The following is a 16,087-nucleotide window of genomic DNA, read 5'->3' as shown; positions in this document are numbered from 1 at the left end:
AAAAATAAACAAGCAAAACAGAAGTAGACTCATAAATACAGAGGACAAATTTGTGGTTGCCGGAGGGGAGAGGGGAGGTGGATGGGCAAAATAAGTGAAGAGGATTAAGAGGTACAAACGTCCAGTTGTAAAATAAATAAGCAATAGAGGTGAAAAGTACTGCATAAGGAACATAGTCAATAATACTGTACTAACATTATATAACAGACGGTGACTTTATTATCATGGTGAGCAGTGAGCAATGGATAGACATTGTCAAATCACTGTTGTACACCTGAAACTAATATCTTTGAAATATAGTTGACATACAATGTTATAAAAAATTGTTTTAAAGTATTAAGTTTTATTTAGAGTTTATTCCATTCAGTAGAGTAATATGTAGCAAGCGTTTAAAAAAAACAATGATCACACCAAAAAAACAAACAATAACTGTGACCCTTTGGAGGATAGCTTTTGATATCAAGTATCTGATTGATGTCTGGTCCTAGAACTAGAACCCACTTTCTTCCCAGCTTCGGATTTCTGGTGGACAGGAGCCAGCCTCTGAGCAATCAGCAGCAATAATGAAAGCCAAAAGTTAAATTTAGAAACCTGGACTATTCCATTTGCAAGCCAGAAATGAAAGAGTGACAATAGTTGCATTGTTTATACATGTTTGGGATAAAGGTTCTCTCAGATAATTATCTTCATGAAGAATAGCATGCTTCTCAGCCATTCATGTTGTATTCAGATTTTTAGATGCTTTTCTCAAACTAAATGCTTTTGTCAACTAAAGAAGTGTCTCTTCTTCCCAGGATAAGTCAGCTGTGATTTCCTTCAGAATCTTGCCTTTCAGATATTCCTCCTAATCTCTAGCATCTTCTGTTTCTCCCTTTTTCTACGTTCTGTTCATGTGTTTCATCTCCTTTCCTACAAATATACTTAGGCCTCCTAAATCCTAAAAAGAGCTTCATCTCATAGGCATCTTTCCCTCTACTATCTAACTTCTTTTACGTTCCCAACAAGCTGCCTTGAAAAAATATCCTACATTCCTTTTTTCTCATTTTCTCAGCATACATTTACAGCATAAAGCCACATCATCTGTCTGTCTTCTCCATCACTTTAGTGAAAGCTTTTCTCAAAGGTTACCAACAACATTCCCCCCCCCTTTTTTTTAAGATTTTATTTATTTGACAGAGAGAGACAGCGAGAGAGGGAACACAAGCAGAGGGAGGAGAAGCAGACTTCCCACTGAGCAGGGAGCCCGACTCAGGGCTTGATCCGAGGACCCTGGGATCATGACCTGAGCCAGAGGCAGTCGCTTAATGACTGAGCCACCCAGGTGCCCCACATTCCCTTTTCTTTTTTTTAATGATTTTTTATTATATTATGTTAGTCACCATACAGTACATCCCCGGTTTCCGATGTAAGGCTCGATGATTCATTAGTTGTGTATAACACCCAGTGCACCATGCAATACGTGCCCTCCTTACTACCCATCACCGGTCTATCCCATTCCCCCACCCCCCTCCCCTCCGAGGTCCTCAGTTTGTTTCTCATAGTCCAGAGTCTCTCATGTTTCATTCCCCCTTCTGATTACCCCCCCTTTCTTTATCCCTTTCTTCCCCTACTGATCATTCTAGTTCTTATGTTCCATAGATGAGAGAAATCATATGATAGTTGTCTTTCTCTGCTTGACTTATTTCACTTAGCATTATCTCCTCCAGTGCCATCCATGTTGTAGCAAATGTTGAGAACTCGTTCTTTCTGATAGCTGAGTAATATTCCATTGTATATATGGACCACAACTTCTTAATCCGGTCATCTGTTGAAGGGCATCTAGGCTTCTTCCACGATTTAGCTATTGTGGACATTGCTGCTATGAACATTGGGGTGCATATGGCCCATCTCTTCACTACGTCTGTATCTTTGGGGTAAACACCCAGTAGTGCAATGGCTGGACCATAGGGTAGCTCGATTTTTAACCTTTTAAGGGACCTCCACACTGTTTTCCAGAGTGGCTGTACCAACTTGCATTCCCACCAACAATGTAGGAGGGATCCCCTTTCTCCACATCCTCTCCAACAATTGTTGTTTCTTGCCTTGTCTATTTTTGCCATTCTAACTGGCGTAAGGTGGTATCTCAGTGTGGTTTTGATTTGAATTTCCCTGATGGCTAATGATTTTGAACATTTTTTCATGTGTCTGTTAGCCTTTTGTATGTCATCATTGGAAAAGTGTCTGTTCATATCTTCTGCCCATTTTTTGATTTGTTTATTTGTTTCTCGTGTATTGAGTTTGAGAAGTTCTTTGTAGATCTTGGATACCAGTCCTTTATCTGTAGTGTCATTTGCAAATATATTCTCCCATTCCGTGGGCTGCCTTTTAGTTTTTCTGACCTACATTCCCATTTTTAAACCTAGAAATCATTTTCTCTGTCTTCAGTCTCTCTCTCTACATTATCTAATATTGGGATACTTTCTCCTTGAAACGTCTTTCTTTTTTGGCTTCATAGAAATTATCTTAAACCAGTTTTTTTATATCTCTGATCAGCCCTTCTTTGATTTATCTTCTTCATCCCACCCTGAAAAGTAGGTGTTCACCAGAAGGATGGTGAGGTAATGAGAGAGGGAGAGAGAGGAAAAGCACACAAGAGTGCACCAAGAACCCAAGGGGGCAGGAAGAATTGGTGTTCACCTAGGAAAAGGAGTACCATTTAATGGGATTCCTGGGTGGCTCAGTCAGTTAAGCATCTACCTTTGGCTCAGGTCACGATCTCAGGGTCCTGGGATCCAGTCCCACGTCATTCTCCCTGCTCAACGAGGAGTCTGCTTCTCCCTTTGCCTCCCCCCGCCCCCGGCTCCTGTTCTCCCTCTCCCTCCCTACATCCCTCCCTCCCTCCCTCTCTCCCTCCCTCTCTCTCAAAAATAAATATTTAATTAAAAAAGTACCACGTAATGACACAAAATTAATTCATGTAATTTTACGTAAATAAACACCTGCATGTAATTATTACAGTAGACGCAACAAAGTGGCATTTGATGTTACTAAACATTGTTTCCATATTTAAAAAGAATTTAATGGAGAAAGAAATGCTTCCTTATATTAATAAAAATCTCAATTTATTTGTAATATAATTTGTATACAGAGAACATCAACAAATTTCAGCCATAAAACATAGAGAATTAATGCAAGAGTTTGGCAGTATGGCTAGATATCAGCTAATATTCCAACATCCTGAATACTACCAATAGCAAATTAAATGTTTTAATGGTAGTTGTAGTTGTATGGGAAGAGGACTCTATTCACAGGAGTATTAGCCACAGAAAACCTTCACAATATCTGAAATAACTTGTCAAAACATGCACCATCCAGGTGACAAGTTTACAAAGCTAATTAACTAGTATGAGATACAAATTCACCATGTTACTCGATGAGAATACCTAGTGTACGAGGGGCTTGGCAATGTGCCGTGGCTACTAGCACAGAAAACATAGAAATAGACCAGATATTCGTGGAAGCATGCTAGATGTGGCATTACAAACCAGAGGAAGTGTTAAATGATGCTGGTAAAATTGTCTATATGAAGGGAGAAACTCTCTTCTTACCAGTCACACACACAATCAATTCCAGGTACAATCTAAATGTAATGGGCATAATGATTAGAAGAAAATATAGAAAAGTATCATCATGATCCCAGGTTAGGAAAGACTTTCTTCTTTTAAAGTACACAACGGATAAAGGGGAAAATTGATGACCGATCACATTAAAAACTGTGTGTGGGGAGTGTAGAAGCAATTATAGTATGATTACAGCCATGTTTTTTAAAAGGTACTCATAGAAGAAAGACTGAAGGGAAATTTAGTACACACGTTCACTTGTTTGGGTTCATAAAAAGCTATCAACTGGGAGAACGAGATATTTAACAAGGAATTATTTAGTAGCTAGAATATATAAATAACTCACACCTATAACTTTGGAAAAGATGTATAACCCAAATGAAAAATGAGCAGTAGATGTAACCAGCAAGTCACAGAAATAGTACCTATAAAGCCAACAAACATAAGATGCTCAGAGGCAGTTGTCAACAGGAAATGCAAATTAAAACAACAAACTTGACAATCTAAAACATGAGGAAATATGTAAAGAGATAACTTTCATAAACTGCTGGTGGGAGTTTAAGTCAGGCAGAAAAATCTGGAAAGTAATTTGGCAATTTCTAGTGAAGTTTTAAATTCATATACCCCATTACTCAGCAATTTCATTTTCTTTGTATATAACATAGAAATTATAATATTAATTACATGTGATTGGTACTATATCATTTGCTTCTGACTCAAGTTTTACCCAAAAGCCTATTGTGTCTTTCAGGATCGTATTTGCTGACTTCTTTATAATGAATCTGATTCTCTGGGGAGAAGGATCTTCAGCAGCTATTCCTTTTGGAACATTGGTTGCCATATTGGCTCTTTGGTTCTGCATATCTGTGCCTCTAACATTTATTGGTGCATACTTTGGTTTTAAGAAGAATGTAAGTTTATAGGTGTTAATTTATTCAAATAAATTTCAGCTATGGAAATTAGCATATGCCACCTTAAAAGATAGGAAAGTGTCTTAAAAAAAAGGTGTCTAAAAGATATATTTATCCGATGTGATCTGGATTTTATAGAAAACGGATGACCTCTTAATTTGATTGCAGTCATTCTTAAAATAGTATTTTTGGGGTGTGGTAGAGAAGTTGCAGATGTAAACTTAGATTTCAAATTTTTGTAAGTGAGTGGAAAGTATAGATTAATAGGAAATGAAATGCTAACTTAAACTGATGAAAACTTTGACCTTTAACATTAAAAATGCTTGAATTACTTTTTTTTTCTAACCTAAAAAATATGGCATTGTTTCCTTAGCATTAAGTGTTTCTGTATTTCTTAAAACGAAGTAAACAAAGAGTATGGGTTAGGAGGAAAGCTATAGGAGAAGTGACTAGAAAGTACAGTAACCCTTTTTTTAACATATAGCTTTACAATAAATTTTACATGGTTTTCCTGCTAATACTTGATTTTAAGGAAGATTCTCGTTGAAGCTGAGTTCCACCCTCCCCCCAGTCTTCTCCACCTCTGCTGCCCTCTTCTGACCTCAGGCTAAAAAGAAAATGAGAATTTATTCTTCACTGTCCTTCTCACTTCACTATCCTTGCTCTTCTCTGAAAGCGTCTGGTCCACAAGGTTAAAGGAAATATAATGAATTACTCTCATACACTTTGTGAAGGGGACCCAGAATGTCCTGGAACAAGCTGTCAGTGCTTCATTATCTCCACTGCACCTACCATGCCAGCCTTCAATTCTTGGGAATTGAAAATTTATTATTTTAAATCTATATAGCATAAATAGTGACCTAACATGATTTAAAATTTTTTTGATTACATAAATAAGTACTTAAAATTCTGAAAATATGCCTGTTAAAAATACAAACACTGAAGGAAGGACATGATGATTCTCTACCTGTACACATGTGTATCTGTAAAATAATTTAGTCCACAGAAGTATAATCTCAATGAGAATACCAAGTTTTAAGTTTCTGATGTATCATCACAAAAACTATAGAAGTATGTTTTTGCAATTTTTGCAGGCAAGTGAATTTCTGCAGGTACCCGTTTTCCCCCTTAGCTGTGTTTTAGGTACTTTAGGTTTCACTTATTTTTGTACTACCATGTCGTGTTATGAAAGGGAGAATATTATCAATAGCTTATGGTCATAAAGCTTCATATAGCCATTCATTTTTGCCTTTGTGTTCTTAAGTCTTAGTAGAATTCAGCTATTTTAATAAAGATGACATTGCCCATCTCCAAATAAAAATACATTGACAGTAATTTCAGAACCAGCTGATGTCTTACAAGTATATAACTAAAAGGGAAAAAGTAACTCTACTTTTGTCTTAACTATTATTTTTAAGTACTACATTATCTCCTTCTATGTATTTCTTACTTTATCTAAAGCCATTAGTGGATAGCTGCTGGAAACAGTGGTGGCTTGCTCCAGTGCACAGATGAATATTGTCCTGATAGTGTTTGGGTCATTGCTTCTAAATACACATTTCAGTTTGATGATTTAAGTAGATTTGTATTGTCAGTAGTGTTGGCTTGGAAGCTGAGAGAAAAGCAGGCAAATAGTCTAATATAGAGAAGAATTTTTAAAATAAATACATAATTGTGAATGCTTTCTTTATTTTACTGAAGGCCATTGAACACCCCGTTCGAACCAATCAGATTCCACGTCAGATTCCTGAGCAGTCCTTCTACACAAAGCCATTGCCTGGTATTATCATGGGAGGGATTTTACCCTTTGGCTGCATCTTTATACAGCTTTTCTTCATTCTGAATAGTATCTGGTAAGCTAAGGGTGAAGTCTTCTTATTCCCATTTTCATTGTATGTAGTATTAACTTTCTCTTTTTGTTTCTCTGAATGACTATTTATATCTTATAAATGTAAACTGTTCTCTAATAATCAAAAACCTTGAGAGCCAAAAGGTTATTTTATCTCTTCCGTGTGAGAAAAGGAACAGTGGTGATAACAGCGATTATTTGTTGAGTGCTTATTAGTTCTTTTAATTCTCAGACCTCTGTGAGGTGGGTATTATCCCATTTTAGAGAGAAAGAGGTGAAGGTTTGGATGTTAAGTAATTTATTTGTGTCAAACAGCTACCATGTAACAGAAAATTAACCTGTCTATCCAAACCTGTGTTCTTCAATAAGTAATCTGTATTGCTTCAGAGAGAAGCTACTCTGAGCCTGTGATAAAGGGGAGTCGAGCGAGTGCTGGGAGAAGGGTGGAGGTAGATGACCTCCAGAGTTCTTACTAATCCCAGGATTCCTTCGTTCTCTGATTTCTTGTTTGCATGGAGAAACTCATAGTGCTAATTTTGAGCCAGTCTGTTATCAGGGAGTATACACTGCAATATATCATCATCGGTCAGTCACATCGGCATGTTACAGCAGGTACCAGGGTTTGCAGTAGCATAAAGTCAGAACTGAATTTGAGCTTTTTAGCGACTAGAACATATCTTTCCTTCTCGATTGTGAAAGCATTTTCACAATTCAGATGTTTCTGTCACACACGATAAGAAACAATTTGTACCAAATCGAACCCTTTTTTACTTTGGCTCTGCCTGTCCATTAATTTTTTATTGAATTTATCTGACTCACCGGTAGACAATTAGACTAAGCATATTTGAGTAAGAGTTTCGGGTTGAGTGAGAAGACAGAATCCGATGACATTGCCGAATCCTTTCCTCTCCTTGCCCCACCCCTACTCCATCACTGTCTACACTTACGAGAATTTGTTGTCTTTGATTAGTTGGGACAAAAAGCAAACCTTCCCCAATTCAGGGAACGTGAAAAGATTGTGTCATTTACTGTGTCAAGAGAAAATGTTTTTAGTTTAATCCTCACGTGTTTATTATAGGTCACACCAGATGTATTACATGTTTGGCTTCCTATTTCTGGTGTTTATCATTTTGGTGATTACATGTTCAGAAGCAACTATACTTCTTTGCTATTTCCACCTATGTGCAGAGGTATGTATTAACAATGTTCACTTATATTAATTTGTAGACAGTATTTATACTTTCGGCATAAAGCAACTTTGAATACTATTAATTGAAATAATTTCTGTAAATATGTGTTTATTAAGATAGAAATGGACCTGTATTCCTAAATCAAATGTAGCCTTCTTTAGGAATGGATTAAGATAGTATCTCAGTTCACTGTATTTATATTTATTTAGAGCTTAAATTTATAAATGTTAATTTTCTGAGAATAGCACATTATGCTAAGTTTTCATTTTTGAGCTTTTAAATGTCTGAATTAAAAATTAATATTCTTTACAAAATATAGGTATTTCTAGACTGAAAGTTTAGTAAACATTTTTAAGTGGAAAAATTCATTAAAACATTTCAGTGATTACATTTTAATGAATTATATTCATGGCAAAATGATGGCATTCATATGTAGAATTAATTTTTAGAGGTCTGGGTTGTATTAAATCATTCTTTTGTAGTTATTTTCTTTTTTCTTTTTTTTTTTTTCTTTTTTTTTTTAAATAATGATTTTTTATTATATTATGTTAGTCACCATACAGTACATCCCCGGTGTAGTTATTTTCTATACAGGAGGTTAAATCTAACTTTATTAAACTTGAGATGCTTTTTTTAAAAAATTAAGGTTAAGCTTACATAACTTAAACTCAGCCATTTTAAAGCGAACAGTCCAGGGCACTTACTACATTCATTTACAGTGTTGTGTAACTACCACCTCTTTCTAGTTCTGAAATATTTTCATCACCCTTAAATAAAACCTCATACCTATTAAGCAGTTACTTCCCATTCTCCTCTCCCTACAAGACCCTGGCAATCACCAATCTGCTTTCTGTCTACAAATTTACCTATTCTGGACATTTCACATAAATGGAATCCTACAATATGTGGCCTTTTGGGTCTGGCTTCTTTCACTTTAGCAGAATGTTTTCAAGATTCAGTACTTTGTTACTTTTTATAGCTGAATAATATTCCATTGTAGAGCTATATCCCAATTTATCCATTTATCTGTTGATGGAAATTAGATTTGTTTCCATCTTCTGGCTATTGAGAATAGTGCTGCAGTGAACATTCACGTGCAAATACTTGTTTTGAGTACCAGTTTTCAGTTCTTTGGAGTATATACAGAGGAGTGGAATCGCTGAGTCATATGATAATTCTTTAACTTTTTGCAGAACCACCAAACTGTTTTTCACAGTGGCTGTACCATTTTGCATTCGTACCAGCAATGCACAAGGGTTCTAATTCTCCACATCCTTTCCTACACTTGCTGCTGTGTTCCCCCTTTTTTTTTTTTTTTAATTCTAGCCATCCTAGTAGGTATGAAGTGGTATCTTTTTGTGGTTTTGATTTTCATTTCCCAGTGACTAATGATGTTGAGCATCTTCTTTTTGCTTGTTGACCATCTGTATCGTGTTTGGAGAAATGTCTGTTCAGATCTTTTGCCCGTTTATGAACTGGGTAGTTCATCTTTTTGTTGAGTTGTAAGAGTTCTGTATACCAAATACTAAGTACTAGACCTTTATCAGATAAATTAGAGAATATATTTGCAAATATTTTTATATTGCAGGTTGTATTTATTACTTGGTAATGGCCTTTACACAAGTTTTTAATTTTGATAAAGTCTGATTTATCTATTTTTTTCTTTTGTTGCCATATCTAAAAATTCATTGCTAAATCCAAGGCAATGAAAATTTACCTCTCTGTTTTTTTCTGAGTTTTTCTCAGTTTTTTTCACTTACCTCTAGTTTTAGCTTATATATTTAGGTCATTGATCCATTTTAAGTTAATTTTTATTATGGTAATTAATTAGGAATCCACCTTTGCATGTTGGATATTCAGTTTTTCCAATACCATTTCTTCATTGAATGGACTTGTAACCTTGTGGAAAATGCATTGGCCATAGATGTATGGTTTTATATCTGGATTCTCAGTTCTGTTCCAGTGGTGTGTATGCTGTCCTTATGCCAGTACCACACTGTTTTGATTACTATAGCTTTGTAGTAAATTCTGGAATTGGGAAGGGTAAGCCCTCCAGCTTTGTTCTTTTGTGAAGATTATTTTGGCTATTTAGGACCCTTTGAAATTTCATATGAATTTGGGATCAGCTTTTCATTTTTTGCAAAAAAGGTCATTGGAATTCTGATAGCAAATGCATTGAATCTGTGAGATTTTTAGGAAACGTCTTTTTTTTTTTTTTTAAGATTTTATTTATTTATTTGACAGAGAGACAGCCAGCGAGAGAGGGAACATAAGCAGGGGGAGTGGGAAAGGAAGAAGCAGGCTTCCAGCAGAGCAGGGAGCCCGATGCAGGGCTCCATCCCAGGATTCCGGGATCATGACCTGAGCTGAAGGCAGACCCTTAACCGACTGAGCCACCCAGGCGCTCCAGTATTGCCATCTTAACAGTATTAAGTCTTCTAGTCCATGAGCACAGGATGTCTTTCCATTTATTTCAGTCATCTTTAATTTTTTTACCAATGTTTTATAGTTTTCAGTATATAAGCCTTTCACATCCTTGGTTGAATTTGTTCCTAGGTATTTTATTTTTTTGGATGCTGTTGTAAATAGAATTATTTTTTAAATTTCCTTTTCAAATGGTTCCATATTAGCATTTAAAAACACAGCTGATTTTCATTTCAATCTTGTACCCTGCAACTTGCTGAATTTATTTGCTCTAGTAGTTTCTGTGTGTGGATTCCTTAAGATTTTCTCATTTGTGCTGGTATGCTTTTTAAGTATATTTATTTTTCACATATTCCAAGGGGTAGAAAAGAGTGAAGTATTTTTTTTTAAGATCTCCTGCTAAGCTACTTTATGTGAAAATAAGAAGAGCTGTTTTAAATACTGACCTTGTTGGGGTGCCTGGATGGCCCAGTCATTAAGCTTCTGCCTTCGGCCCAGGTCATGATCCCAGGGTCCTGGGATCGAGTCCCGCATCGGGCTCCCTGCTCAGTGGGGAGCCTGCTTCTCCCTCTCTCACTCCCCCTGCTTGTGTTCCCTCTCTTGCTGTCTCTCTCTCTATCAAATAAATAAATATCGACTTTGTTTAAATTTTGTTAGTAGTAACTGAAAATAGATTTCAACCAGGCTTTGATAGGATAATCTTCCTAATATACAGTTAACCAGACTGTAAGAGAAGTAATATTAATTTTGAATTACATAAGTAAGCTCTTGTACATTGCTTTTCTTTGGGAGGAGTACATTTTAAAGTACATAAACCATTTAAGATTTTTCAGGGGCGCCTGGGTGGCTTAGTCGGTTAAGCGTCTGTCTTTGGCTCGGGTCATGATGGCTGGGGTCCTAGGATCGAGCCCTGCGTCGGGCGCCCTGCTTGGCGGGGAGCCTGCTTCTCCCTCTCCCTCTCCCTCTGCCTGCCGCTCCCCCTAGTTCTGCTCACTCGCTTTCCCTCTCAAATAAATAAATAAAATCTTAAAAAAAAAGATTTTTCAACGTGTTTTTAGCCAGTTTCAAGTAGCTCCCCCAAAAGCAGGGGGGATGGTTTTTAGCATCTTTAATGAGGAGAGAAATGGGCAGAGTTCAGTAGGGGAATGAGACTGGAAATAATAGCAATAATTAGGTTTGGGGTTGTTTCACTTAGATGTGTTTGCTTTATAACTCTCTTCACCTACATGTTATCTATTAATTGCAAAGTAATTCTTGTTTTTTTTCTTTTCTACCTAGGATTATCATTGGCAATGGCGTTCATTCCTTACCAGTGGCTTTACTGCAGTTTATTTCTTAATATATGCAATACACTACTTCTTTTCAAAACTGCAGATCACAGGAACAGCAAGTACAATTCTGTACTTTGGCTATACCATGATAATGGTTTTGATCTTCTTTCTTTTTACCGGTAAGAATTAAAATGATTAGTTTTAGTTAACAAGTTTGTAGACAAATTATTTATAAATATTTCCTTTTATAAAATCCATGAAGCTGTCTACTACTCAGCACTCCTGTGTTTAGTTCTCAGTGCAGCTAAGCATTCTTTGGTCTGCCCCGCTGTGAGGGGCACGTCAGTAAACCAGAAGTGAGGGAACCAAACCTAAAGGAAGAAGGCTAGACATGCTCCATTGTTCTGCTACCAGCCGGGGGTACCTGGACCCACACTGGCCCAGTTTTCCCCTGGTAACCTCTTAATGGTGCAGTCTTTCTCATGTTCATTTCAGAGGGAGGGTAAAAAGCTTTAGCTACCTAAGTTTGGGGGTAAGTAGAAATTGAGGGGGTGAAGTCAAGGTGAGCTTGAGAAAAATGTCATCAAGCAAACACAATCATAGCACATTCCTTATTCCAGAAGTTTTAAACTACGGATTTATATCTCCACTTCAAAATCCAGGTGCCTAAATGGGAAGCGTCGGTGTTTATGTTACATATGTGTGTCTTATCTGTTCACAAGATAAAAGTTTTCTGCGTCTTAGAGCCCTTGAGAGTAGTTGCTTGGTAAACATTTATAGAATAACCCAAACTAAAAAAAAAAGAAAATTGTGGGACCTTTCTTTTTCACGAAAAATGTGCATCTAAAATTTTATCTTAGGGATGCCTGGGTCGCTCAGTTGGTTAAGCATCTGCCTTTGGCTCAGGTCATGATCCCAGGGTCCTGGGTTCAAGTCCCACATGAGGCTCCTTGCTCAGTGGGGAGCCTGCTTCTCCCTCTGCCTGCTGCTCCCCCTGCTTGTGTGCTTGCTCCCTCTCTCTGACAAATAAATAAAAAAACAAAATCTTTTTAAATAAATAAAAAATAAAATTTTATCTTAGACTTTGTTGCATGCTGTGTGAGAAAGTATAGGATCTGAAAAGGAAAAGCGAATTAAAAATAATTAGAACTGTTCTATTTTTAGTCATCTGTTAACATTTAGGAGAATTAGGTAGGGTTTGATGTTCCCTGTTGCTGTATCAGTGTAGAATGAGCTTCAGGCTCTTACACTGATTTTATGTTCCAGGTCATTGGTCAGACAGAGCGGGGGTAGGTGTGTGTGTGTTGGGGGGGGGATTTATCTTGGTGCCATGTGATAGATAAGATAGGTCCACAGCCATAAATCTTAATAAATAGTCTGTAAAACAGGTAGCCTGTGAAACAAGGAATTACTGTTCTTGTGCATCTGTACTGTGTGTCCATAAGTGCACATACAGAATAATTTATTCTTGCCTGCATGCAAAAAGTCGTGATCTTAGTGAATGTCTCTTGTTTTTCCAGGCATGTGATGTACTGATAGTTTAACACCTAAAACTTTATTGTTCTTGATTTTTAGTGTCACATTTTGTTTATTCAGAGTAAAACTTTGTGATCTAAGTTTGGGAGCCGCCTCAAATTAACCAGTTTAACCAATAACTTTTGGCGTATTTCACTTTATGGGAAAGATTCTCTGCAGGGGAGTGGTGAGCTCTTTGAGGGTCTTGCATGTGTCTAAAGTGGGGAACATGTGTATTTACTTCAGTACTCCAATCCACCATGTTATCGAAGTTAGTCTGCTCTACAAAACAATGATGCTGTCACGTAAGGAAAGATGCCACTTCCAGTATGTACATTAGATTTATCCCATATTAAGAACAAAATAAAATACTAGGAGTATTTTGTTAAGAACAAAACCTAAGGTTGCCAAATATGGTGACAAATGTATTTTCTCAACTTAAGTATCTTATTATCTTGAAGTTCTTGCTAAGCATAAGGTTGTTTAAATACGTTTATGTTTTCACCATTACTGTTCTAAACTTAGCCCCAGCCTCTTCACAAAGCTTAATAATGATCTTTTGAATATCCAAAAGGTGTATTTTTATGTCCTCTAAAACACAGTGACTGGCACATTGTAGGGACACGTGTGATGTATGAATGAGTACAATAATGTTTATAACATCCCATAATATCGTCCCATATATAGTCTCTTGACTTAGAAAATCTCCTTTAATGCTTTTCTTTGTATTGCATTTAAAACAATGGTGAAAACATTGGAACTTTAAATATAAAGCTTACACGAAGATATGTATATCCCCTTCTGTGTTCTTCAGCACTTAGACTTAATATTCTCAGGGGGTGATTCTGGAAAAATTGCAGTTTTTAAAAATATGGTAGGCAGTTCACAATTCAGTAAATATTCTTTTGCAAAACAGAGCCTCAGAATTTATGTTTAGTAAATCTAAGCATGGTAAGGTTTAAAATAGCACTATATTTGAAGCCAGAAAAAGTGAATTTGTGTTCTGATCCTATTACCAGCCAGCCATGTGGCCATTAGACATTTACTTAACTGAGTGTCATTTTTGTCACCTGTCTAGGATTCAAGTTTTTTGGAATCTAGACTAATGAAGATACTTGAAAAGCATATATTTTTTCATGAATCATCTCATTTACTCTATATAGGGCAGATAAAATTATCTCTGCTTTTTTCAATTTTATTTTATTTTAAAGATTTTATTTATTCGAGAGAGAGAGCACAAGCAGGGGGAGGGGCAGAGGGAGAGGGAGAAGCAGGCTCCTCACTGAGCAGGGAACCTCAATGCAGGGCTCGATCTCAGGACCCTGAGATCATGACCTGAGCCAAAGGCAGACACTTAACTGACTGAGCCACCCAGGCACCCCCAAATTATCTCTGTTTTAATAAGAAATGGGCCTGGAGATGTTAGTTGACTAGTCCAAGGATAATACACAGTCTCGACAGAGCTGCCCTGTCCTCTGACACCGTGCCACCTCTCATATTCATGGGGCTGCATCTTTGTTACTATCCTAATTTATCACTTTTAACACTTTGTAGAAACTACGAGTTTAGTTATATTGTAATTCTTTAGAAACTGATAATTCCCAATAACTATACTTAGAAAATATACCCATTTAATTTTTCTATGAATCTGATATTCTCTTTAAGCTATTCATATCATACCTTGAATTAATTTTAATATCAGTTTTCCATTTTGTGATAAAATAATCTTATTAAATAGGAAAGGAGAATTGGTATCCTATTCAGCTTTTAATTTCAGATTTCTTGCATGTAATAAGGAAAAGAATGTATTATAGAAAGCTTAGGTAATCTTAAAGTATTACAAGTCCTATTTCTGTAAAAAATTTGATTTGATTTGAGATAGTTGTATATTTTTCAAAAAAGCTTATGGATCTATGCCTGGTAAGTAATAGTTCATAGTTTTGTGGCTTTTTTAAAGGAACCAACCATTTTAAGTCTGTGTTTTTATGTAAATTATGAAATTTCCTCTGGAAAAGTGTTTATTTTTGTTTTTTCTTTTATAGGAACAATTGGCTTCTTTGCATGCTTTTGGTTTGTTACCAAAATATACAGTGTGGTGAAGGTTGACTGAAGAAGCCAGTGTGTCCAGTTAAAACAGAAATAAATTAAATTCTTCATCAACAAAGACCTGTTTTTGTGACTACCTTGAGTTTTATCAGACTTATTGGCCTAGTAATCCTTCAGAAACAACATAATTCTAAATACACCTCTTCCCATACACCTGTCTCCACAAAATGTGTTTTCAACACTAAAACATTTGTATCGTGATTTGATTAAGTATATATTCAGTTGTTCTCAATGAAGAGCAAATTTAAATATTATGTGCATTTGTAAATACAATAGCTATAAAATTTTCAATACTTCTAATGGCAGAATAGAGGAGGCCATATGAAACAGTACTGATGAAATGCAGGACAGTTCATTGTAAATAGGATTTTCTAGGCTCGGTAGGTGGAAAGAATTATTTTTCTTTGAAGGAAATAACTTTTTATCATGGTAATTTTGAAGGATGATTCATATGATGTGTTTATTGGGGGGATGTGGCTTTAAAAGAAATCTTGTATTGGTTGTAACTGTTCATATCTTCTTTTCTGTGTTGACTTCATTATTCCCATGGTATTGGCCTTTTAAACTATGTGCCTCTGAGTCTTTCAATTTATAAATTTGTTATCTTAATAAATATTGTAAAAACGTCTTCATTGCATCATTACCTATTGCATATTCAAGGAGAGTCTATAAACAAATCATTTACCAATGGTATTTTAAAATGGTTTATACTGTTTTATCAGATTTTACTGATTTTTGTTCATGTAACACTTTCTTGGTTGATCTAAATGAAATTCAGTCTCTTGGGTTTTGTGATAAATCTGAGATTTTCACTATTAGGCAGTAATAGAAATTTTAGTTGTGCACATCTAGCCAGATAAATGATGTAAGTCTATTGGTTAGTATGGGCCTAACTACATTGTCATTAAGGATTTTATATTTTTGACCTGGTTTTCAAAACACGGTATTTTTATTTATTTTTTTTAATAAAAAATCTCAATCATTTTATTTATTTATTTGTTTATTTTATTTGTTTTAGAGAGAGCATGAGCAGGGGATAGGGTTGAGGGGGAGAGAGGCAGAAAGAGAGGGAGAGAGAAAATTTTAAGCAGGCTTCAGGCCCAGTGGAAAACCTGACACAGGGCTCAGTCTCACGACCCTGAGATCATGACCTGAGCTGAAATCAAGAGTTGGATGCCAAACTGACTGAGTCATCCAGGCACCCCATTTTTAATTTTTTTAA

At 36.1% G+C, this 16,087-nt stretch overlaps 1 protein-coding gene across 1 annotated transcript in view; it reads left to right on the top strand.

The window, feature by feature from the left end:
• TM9SF2 (transmembrane 9 superfamily member 2) overlaps positions 1–15,493 on the top strand; it is a 57,905-nt gene extending 42,412 nt beyond the window's left edge. Inside the window, exons 13-17 of the mRNA XM_045810953.2 lie at positions 4,351–4,510; positions 6,212–6,363; positions 7,438–7,549; positions 11,252–11,423; positions 14,802–15,493. Coding sequence (XP_045666909.1) covers positions 4,351–4,510; positions 6,212–6,363; positions 7,438–7,549; positions 11,252–11,423; positions 14,802–14,869 — 664 coding nt within the window. The 3' untranslated portion in view covers positions 14,870–15,493. The remainder of the gene's footprint in view (positions 1–4,350; positions 4,511–6,211; positions 6,364–7,437; positions 7,550–11,251; positions 11,424–14,801) is intronic.
• The last annotated feature ends 594 nt before the right edge of the window (positions 15,494–16,087 follow it).

Source organism: Ursus americanus, chromosome 10 (genome assembly GCF_024610735.1).
Source record: "Ursus americanus isolate L20-20 chromosome 10, mUrsAme1.1.p, whole genome shotgun sequence".
Lineage (NCBI taxonomy): Eukaryota > Metazoa > Chordata > Mammalia > Carnivora > Ursidae > Ursus > Ursus americanus.
This window is presented reverse-complemented; position numbering and strand designations above follow the sequence as displayed.